Here is a 9,840-nt window from a genome sequence, read left to right as displayed (position 1 = left end):
GAAATCCCTTTCAACATGTTACCAAGTGTTCCACAAATTTGTCTGTAATTCAATGATTGAGATTCCTGGCTAAGATCTATGTGATGCTCATCCATATGTGCTTTTATTTGGAATCAATTCAGAGAGCAGATGTACCCTTTCACTGAAGTTCTAGATGACCTGGGAAGGGCAGGGAAATGGCAAAGCTGTACTTTAATGGTTCAGCTCAGGATGTGACTTTTATTAAAGATTATGTTTGTCCTGAGTTGATTGTTTTGTTGCCTTAAACAGATATATTTGTCAAAAACCTGGAGAGAAAAAAATGTTTAAAATGTCCCGTCCCTCTAACAGAAGCTTAATAGGATGGGATTTACCAGGTGATGTGATGGAAAACTTTGTCTGCCATTTTCACAGAATAAGCCTCTATGAAAAGGGCAGGACATTTGTCTCCAGATCTGTTGGCAATCCTACACCCAACTGTGTTTTTGTCTTACTAGGAATCTTTGCTGTTCAATTGAAGTATTATCATATCTTGTAATCCATTTACTGATAGGCTAAAATATTTTTTTTATCATACACATGAATATCCATCTTGGGTCCCAATGAGAAGGCAGACTATAAACATAAATAATTATAACATTAATAATTCACACAATACTTTAAAAAAATCTTCACCCAGGCCCTAAAATGGGAAATTGGGGCATATTCTTTCATTGAAGTTCTGCTAAAATGACATAATGCATAGTGACATTTTCCTACAAAAAAAAGAATATAACTGTTTTTAAAGTATGTTGCCAAAGCTCTACCAACATGTCCTGGCCTTGGGGTTTGCCATAAAGGAGATCAATGAGAATCCCAAGATTTTGCCCAATGTCACTCTTGGGTTCCACATCGATGACAGCTACCATGATGTCAGGATGACCTGTCGTACCACTCTGGACCTGCTGTTTAAATTGCACAGATATATTCCAAACTATGAATGTGATGCCCATAAAAATCTAATGGCCATCATTGGAGGACTTAGCTTTGATATCTCCTTCCACATGGGCCACATCTTAGCTCTCTACAAAATTCCACAGGTAGGATCCGGACATAGTGCTGTGAGTGATTTCACAAACGATTTTCTTTTCCAGAAATCACTTTCTGATTCAGAAGGAGGGAGAACTATGCCTGGCTGGGAAAAAAAAAAGTCTTGTCTGAGGCACTGCAGGGTCTTTGTTGTTTGATCTTTTTCTTGTTTGGCCTTTCAATATTAGAAGGAAATACTACTAGGATAGCATTTACTCTAGCTCGATGTTTGGCTCTGCTCTCTGCAGTATTAGAAGGAAAATTTAAAAAGACTCCCCTCTCACAAAGGCTCTGTCCCTGCAACAGTGGTGAGCCAGAAACATTGGAACATGTCCTTCTCAGGTTTACTGTAGGTACTATAAGGAGGACAGAAAGAAGATTCTTGGCCCTCTGTTACGAAAGAGTACTGGTTATCTTGAATTTGTTATGGATGAATGTTCTCAGGTAAAGTTAGTGGCCAAGTTTTGTAGAATAGTATTTAATTATAGGAAATAGAAATGAAAAGTTGTAGAGGGGTCTGATGGTATAAATTTATATTGTTGACCAGCTTTTAAAGAGAGTAATATTTTGTATAGAGTTTTAATCAAATGTACTGTTTTATACTGCCAGTTTGTGTATGCCATGTAACTGCAAACTTTTTATGCTTGGTCTAAGGACAGAGACTGGTAATGGGATGGGTCCTATCCCTATCTGTCCACTCTACTGAGCAAAGTTTGATGCTTTCTTCCAATCAAGGTAGTCCTCCTCCAACTTAACTGGCTCTTTCTCTAAAAAGTTTGATCACAATGGGTAGCCATGTTAGTCTGTCTTTAGCAGTAGAAAAGAGGGAGAGTCCAGTAGCACATTAAAGAATAATAAAATTTCTGGCAGAGTATGAGCATTTGTGAGTCACAGCTCACTTCTTCAGATATCTGAAGAAGTGAGCTGTGACTCACAAAAGCTCATACCCTGCCAGAAATTTTGTTAGTCTTTAAGGTGCTACTGGACTCTTCCTCTTTTCTAATGAATCAGTTCAGTTGGCAGAAAGCTCCTTATCATGGGGGAAGGCTTCTTGGAGGATATTTGAATCCACCCCAGTATCAGCAAGTACAGCATAGCACGGTGGTATTTTAGCAGATTTCCTTCCCATTACCATTTCCCAGAATACACTTCCAAAAAATTCAAGAAGAGGTTTCTTTTGCTTTAACATACCAAATGTACAAGAAAGAAAAACACATTGCATAAAGCATATGAACAGAGTCACCTCTCCCAGCTCATCTCTAAAATGCCTGTGTATTTTGTTCTAGATGGCTTATGGATCATTTGCCCCAGAGCAGAGGGATTCAGTGGAATTCCTTTCTTTTTACCGTATGGCCCCCAATGAAGCCCATCAGTATATGGGCATCATCCAGTTACTGCAACATTTCAGATGGACATGGGTAGGACTCTTTGCTACAGATGATGATAGTGGAGAACATTTCTTGCAGCATCTGGAGCCATTGCTTTCCGAGAATGGGATCTGTTTGGCATTTGCAGAAAGCATCCCCAACCAAGCCCACTGGAGCGATTTGCATGACATTAATGGTTTCATCTTAAATATATATCAACCTTTTGCAGATGGCAAAGCCAGTGTGTGTATCATTTATGGAGAATCCAGGGCCATTTTAGCACTGATCACTTTTATGTTTGTAGGCAGTCCTGGGTATGAGGAACAGACTTCATTTCGAAAGGTGTGGATTATGACAGCCCAGATTGATTTTGCAGTAACAGGACTTCATAAGGGCTGGGATTTCCAATTCTTCCATGGTGCCATTTCTTTCACAATTCACTCACAGGGGTTTTTAGGCTTCCAAAAATTCCTTCATGATATAAAACCTTATGGGGCTCATGGAGATGGCTTTCTCAAGGTCTTCTGGGAACAAGCCTTTGACTGTTTATATCCAGATCCTCTGGATGGGATGACAGATGATGGAACCTGTACTGGGGACGAGAAGCTGGATGTCCTTCCTGGACCTCTTTTTGAAATGACCATGACTGGCCACAGCTACAGCATCTACAATGCAGTCTATGCCATAGCGCATGCTATCCATGCCATGGACAGTCTCAGATCAAAACACAGAGAAAGTGTGGAAGGTAAAAAAATAGAACTTCAAGATTTCCAGCCTTGGCAGGTAGTGTTTCCACAATGCAATGACTTCATATGAATAAACTAATTATACGCAGAGGAGCTGTTGTTTTATCTTCCAGTAACTGGCCAAATGATTTTGTGCATGTTATTAATGGATAATCTGTTGTAGATCTCAGCATAAAGACTTCGTTTAGCATCTCTCTCTCTCTCTCTCTCTCTCTCTCTCTCTTTTTCCTCTTTTGCTCTTTCAAATAGCTCCACAAATTTCTTCAAGGCGTTTCGTTTAATAACTCAGCTGGAGAAACAATGTCTTTTAATCGAGAGAGAGAAATGGGAGTGGGCTTTGACATTACAAACCTGGTCACGTTCCCAAACAAGTCTTTCCTTAGAGTGAAAGTTGGAAGGGTGGATCCAAATGTTTTTGGACGAAAAGAGTTCAACATCCAAGAGGATATGATTGTGTGGCAAAGAACTTTTAACAAGGTTTGCATTGTAAAGCACGTTAGGAAAGATTCCTGCAAACGGTTGTTTTATAGAATGCTCTGTTGACTTCGATGTCAGCTATTCATTTTTTTTGGTACTTATACCTCAGCTGATGAATGATAAAATATAAAATTTCCCCCTTCTGAAGCCTCTTTCATATTTATTGATAGGAGCTGCCCCTTTCAGTGTGCAATAACTACTGCCAGCCTGGTTATCAGAAGAAAAAGAAGGAAGGAGAGAAATTTTGCTGCTATGATTGTGCTCCTTGCCCAGAAGGGAAGATTTCAGACCAGAAGGGTAGGTGATGTTCTTTGCCATCCTAAACAGAGTTATACCCTTCCAAGCACATTTACTTCAATTTATTTAAAAGGGGGTTACTCTTCTTAAAATGATGCTGGTAGTGCACCACATTTTCCAGAATTCAGGGTATTTTCTGATGACCGTTTTCCAAACAATAATTTACCAATGTGTGCAAATATTTCAATGGTCTCTGTCAGCCTTCCAAAAGTTTAGAAGAATTTCTACACAGGATCAGAAACCAAGGATATGATTCCCTCAAACCAAATGCTTCCCAGTGCTATCAGTTGATACATTCAGCTGTGGGTCACCAACAGACGTGAATTTAACTGAGGGAAAACCAACCATTGTTCAAGCAAATGTGAACCAACTTTTTGCTGATAATAGAGTAAGGAAACAAAGAATTCTAATACGTCCATGATTAAAAACACATGAAAACATAATGCCCCATTATGTCAAGTCAGATCATTTCTTATCACAAGAACATATGAAGAGCCCTGCTGGATCAGAACAATGGTTTATGTAACCCAAGATCCTGTTTCACACAGTATAGCCAACCAGTTGTCCTGGAGCAGTGGTGGCGAACCTATGGCACGTATGCCAGAGAGGGCACGCAGAGCCCTCTTTGTGGGCACGCGCGCTGTCACCCCAGCACAGAAAAGCAGCCCCAGCAGCAGCAGCAGGAGAGGTGGTGGGAGGGATCCCCCGAGCCGCCTCATGGCAGTGACCCCTGCCCACAGTCCCGGCTCTCGCACTGAGCAGCCTCTCTCCTCTCCTTTTGGCAGCCACAAGGGGAGGGTGGGGGGAGAAAGTTGAGCTCCCTGGGTCCTCTCGCCGTTGCCGGGGCACCTGCGAGCTTCCCTCTCTCCCCCCCCCAGACGCCAGGACCGGCCGGGATGGCTGGCAGTGTGTCCGGGCTCTCCTTGAGCGGGAGCCACCACGCCGCTCCTGCTTTGAACTGCCAGCGTCTGTCCCGCACGGCTCGAGCGGCGGCAAGACTGGAGCTAGCCCTTGCTTCTCACCCAGAACTGCTGCTGCTTGCGCGGCCTCGCCAACTTCCCCGAGGCTGCAGTAAGTGGGCAATCCTGAGGTAACACGGCAATGTCGCGTTGCTTTCCCGCTGTCACAGGGATTCCTCCCCTGGTACAATTGCCAAAGATAAGACTTTTTGGAGAACTTTGATTCATAGGCACTTAACACACACACACACACACACACACACATGATCTCCAACCTCCAGTTGGGGACTGGGAATCTCCTGGGATTACAACCGACTGCCTCTCTACACAGATCAGTTCCCCTGGAGAAAATGGCAGCTTTGGAGGGTGGACTCTATGGCATTGTGCCCTGCTGAAATCCCTCCCCAAACTCTGCTGTCCCCCAGATCTCCAGGAATTTCCCGGCCTGGAGTTAGCAACGGTATCCCCAGGGCACACTCCTTACAAGCACAGTGCGTTTTTCCCAGGAGAAAACTGTTCCAAAACCTCAGTATTCAGATTAAATTGCCATGTTGGCACTTTGCGATAAATAAGTGGGTTTTGGGTTGCAGTTTGGGCACTCGGTCTCTAAAAGGTTCGCCATCACTGTCCTGGAGGGTCAACAAAGGCAACATAGATGCCAAGGTCTTCCCCAGATGGTGCCTCCTAGCACTGTTATTCCCAGGTTATTCCCAGGTTTACTGCCTGTGAAAATGCAGGCCCCCTTTACAGCCCATTCCTGAGTTGAGGCATACGGGGACGGCGGGGAGAGGCACAGTGGCGCCTCTTCCTAAGCCGATTCCCACACGCCGTTAAACCAAAAAAAGCCGTTTCGTGGCTTTTTTTGGTTTAACTGGGGCTTTTCGCCCCATAGCGAACAGCGAGGCTATGCCTGCTAAAAAGCAGGTGCAGCGCTGCCATTCCCGGCAATGGTGGAAGTGGCCGAAAGGGGATAGGGAGCCGCCTAACCGGCTGCTCCTCCCCCCAGAATGCCCCCCTGCACCAGTGTGGCCTCTCCACACCATTGCTGGCACCATAGAGAGGCCACGCTGGCGGAGGGGGTAGGCATGGTAATGCGGCGCTCGGCCACCGCTGGGTCTGGCCACGCTGTCGGCTTGAATTCTCAGGAATGGGCTGTTAGTCACCATGGCTAGTAGCCACTGATGGGCCTCTCCTCCAAGAAGCTGTCCTCCAAGAAACTCCCTTTAAAAGCCATCCTTCGCATGCTTCTGCTTCAGCAGCCACATGAATGGAAAGAAGTTTTTTTAAAAAAATGTTTTATTTTTAAAATTGAGCAAAGGGGTAAGGAAAATACAGGAAGGGGGGACATGCGAAAAATGGAATGAATGGAAAGAAGTTTTGAGAGATTCAAAACAGATAAAATAAAGTATTTCTTCACACAACACATGGTTAAACTGTGGAACTCCCTGCCCCAGGATGTGGTGATGTCTGCCAACTTGGAAGGCTTTAAGAGGGGAGTGGACATGTTCATGGATAAGAGGGCTATTCATGGCTACTAGTCAAAATGGATACAAATGAAGCACACCTATTCTGTCCAGGATCAGAAGAGCATGCCTATTATATTAGCTGTTTTGGAACACAGGCAGGACAATGCTGCTGCAGTTGTCTTGCTTGTGGGCTTCTTAGAGGCACACAGTGGTTGGCCACTGTGTGAACAGACTGCTAGATTTGACGGACCTTGGTCTGATCCAGCATGGCCTTTCTTACATTCCTATGTCCTTATGTTAAGTTAGGAGGACTAGGAAAAAGCAATTCTCCTATACAGATTACAACATTAGTCAAAAAGGGCAAGAGTCCAGTAGCACCTTAAAGACTAACAAAAATATTTTCTGGTAGGGTATGAGCTTTCGTGAGCCACAGCTCACTTCTTCAGATACAGCTAGAATGTGAATCACATCGGTCTTTAAGTAGAGGAACAGTATGTAAATGTGAATAGCAGGCTTGATTGGATTAGGTGTGATATGCAAAAGAGTCTGTGATGTCCAGGGGAGAGATGGGTGTGGAGAAATCAGCATTGGTAATGGGCCATGAATGCAAGGTCTTTATTCAGCCCAGGTAAATGCATTGACTTTAGTTTGAATATCAACTGTAATTCAGCAGTTTCTCTTTCCAATCTCCCTTTAAAATTCCTTTGTAAGAGAACTGCTACTCTTAAATCTGCAACAGAATGTCCTGGAAGGTTGAAATGTTCACCCACTGGTTTCTGAATATTGTGGTTTCTGATGTCAGACTTATGTCCATTTAATCTTTGTCTAAGAGACTGACCTGTTTGTCCAATGTAGATTGTGGAAGGGCATTGCTGGCATGTGATGGCATAAATCACATTAGAAGATGAGCAGGAATATGAACCTGAGATAGTATGGCTGACATTGGTGGGTCCAGAGATGGTGTTCCTAGAATCTATATGAGGGCAAAGTTGGCACCTTGGTTTGTTGCAGGCCTTGGTGCCAGAGTCCATGTTCTTGTTAAGTAGTTTATCATCATGGGTGAGAAGTTGTTTTAGGTTAGCCGGCTGTCTGTAAGCAAGAAAGGGACATCCCCCCAGTGCTTCAGCGAGGGAAGTGTCACAATCCAGCATTGGTTGTAGGTCCTTAATAATACGTTGGACCTCCCCTGGACATCACAGACTCTTTTGCATATCACACCTAATCCAATCAAGCCTGCTATTCACATTTACATACTGTTCCTCTACTTAAAGACCGATGTGATTCACATTCTAGCTGTATCTGAAGAAGTGAGCTGTGGCTCACGAAAGCTCATACCCTACCAGAAAATATTTTTGTTAGTCTTTAAGGTGCTACTGGACTCTTGCCCTTTTTGACTAATGCAAACAGACTAACACGGCTACCCACTGTAGATTACAACATGATATACAGAAGGATTATTGGGCTCTAATTCTAACCTCAAAGGCAAGAGAAAACACCACATTTCATATTCTGACACTGGCAATTAAGAATTTCAGATGTATCACAACATCTTTAACACCACAAGATTTACTAAGTGGTTCTATGTCCCCTGAAAGCCATGATTAGAATATCACGTATAAGCATCATATTTCATTATTCATTTACGGAAATAAATGGTCTTGTTGCCTTTCCAGTATTCAGTCAAATATATTTATTTGATTAGTTTTGCTAAAAGGAGTTTAAATTATTAAAAAAAACATCCAGTAATTAATAATTATATTGAAATGTGATAATATTAAAATGCCTTTTCGGACAATGACTTTCATGCACATAAGCAGTTGTTAAACATGATTGCTTCCCACACTGATCCCCCTTCAAATGTGAACATAAGGGTGTGTGTTTGGTAAAGCCAAGATATGGGGGTGGGGGAATGGCTTTTTAAACAGTAGCCGGTAATCCCAACCCCCCACCCCCCAAATGACAAATTCCGCTTTTTCCTGGGATCATTTTGGGATTGCCAGCTACAGCAGTTAAGACCGCTTTTAAAACAAAAAAACGTTTCGGCACATTTGCACTAAACTTCGGAGTGCTTTAAAGTATAAACATCCCCACCCCCGTCTTTTTTTCCACATTTTTTTCGTATTGCTGAAAAATCCCACAAAAAAAACCCATACCGGTATGGGGATTCGGGAATATTCGGGAATCTGTAAAATTTTGGGATATAATATACCTGAATCCAAATTTCCCCACATTTTTTACACACCCCTAGTGAACATTCTGATTACCATAAAATCTCATTTGAACTGGCACTGTTTTCTTCCTTCTGTTTCAGATATGCCTGACTGCATGAAATGCGCAACAGATCAATATCCAAGCAAGGACCAAGATCAATGTATTCCCAAGCTGATAAGCTATCTGTCCTATGAAGAGCCTTTAGGAGTTAGTTTAGGCTCCATTGCAGTTTCTTATTCCCTGATCACAGTCTTAGTTCTGGGAATTTTTATTAAGCACAGAGATACCCCCATAGTGAAAGCAAACAACTGGGACATCACTTATGCCCTTCTTGTTTCCCTTCTGCTCTGTTTCCTCTGCTCTTTGTTATTTCTTGGATATCCTAGGAAGATGACCTGCTATCTTCGACAATCTGCTTTTGGCATCATCTTTGTAGTAGCTGTTTCTTGTGTGTTGGCCAAAACCATCACTGTGGTTGTCGCTTTCATGGCCACCAAACCGGGATCCAGGATGAGAAAGTGGGTGGGGAAAAGGCTGACCAATTCCATCGTTCTTTCCTGCTCCCTTCTTCAAGGAGTAATTTGTATGGTGTGGCTAGGAACATCTCCTCCTTTCCCACATTTGGACATGCAGTCACTGAGTGAAGAGATAGTGGCAGAATGTAATGAAGGATCTGTCACGATGTTCTATATTGCTTTAGGCTATATGGGACTTCTGTCCCTCATCAGCTTAACTGTGGCTTTCCCAGCCAGGAAGTTACCTGACAGTTTCAATGAAGCCAAGTTCATCACCTTCAGCATGCTGATCTTTTGTAGTGTTTGGTTGTCTTTTGTTCCAACCTACCTAAGCACCAAAGGGAAGTACATGGTAGCCGTGGAGATCTTCTCTATCTTGTCTTCTAGTGCAGCATTACTGGGTTGTATTTTTTCCCCAAAATGTTACATTATTGTGCTGAGACCTGAGCTGAACACAAAGGAGCAGCTAATAAAGAGAAAGAATTAAAGAATCTAACTGTGGTACTGTATATCTTTAAACACACTACATTTGATGAATTAATTTAAAAGAAAAATAGAAGATACAATCTATGATAATGAGGTCACTGCTCCCAGGATTGTGTTCTCCTAAATATAGTTTGTAACATTTAGGGCACAATCCTAAATAGGTCTAATCAGAAGTAATTTTAGTAAATGGGACTTGCTCCTGGGAAAGGGCTTCCTGGATTGTAGACTAATTCATACTTTGTCCATTGTTAAGAATTTTCTCCCTTAAT

General features: G+C 42.7%; 1 protein-coding gene across 1 annotated transcript; it reads left to right on the top strand.

Moving 5' to 3' along the window:
• The first annotated feature begins 767 nt into the window (after positions 1-767).
• LOC130490854 (vomeronasal type-2 receptor 26-like) lies at positions 768-9,572 on the top strand. Its single transcript, XM_056864660.1, has 5 exons — positions 768-1,058; positions 2,334-3,159; positions 3,450-3,637; positions 3,808-3,934; positions 8,671-9,572. Exons 1-5 carry the CDS (start codon positions 768-770, stop codon positions 9,570-9,572), a joined length of 2,334 nt encoding a protein of 777 aa, XP_056720638.1.
• The last annotated feature ends 268 nt before the right edge of the window (positions 9,573-9,840 follow it).

The sequence above is a fragment of the Euleptes europaea genome, chromosome 18, assembly GCF_029931775.1.
Source record: "Euleptes europaea isolate rEulEur1 chromosome 18, rEulEur1.hap1, whole genome shotgun sequence".
In the NCBI taxonomy this organism is placed as follows: domain Eukaryota; kingdom Metazoa; phylum Chordata; class Lepidosauria; order Squamata; family Sphaerodactylidae; genus Euleptes; species Euleptes europaea.
Note: the sequence above shows the minus strand (reverse complement) of the source record. Positions and strands in the feature narration are given on the sequence as shown.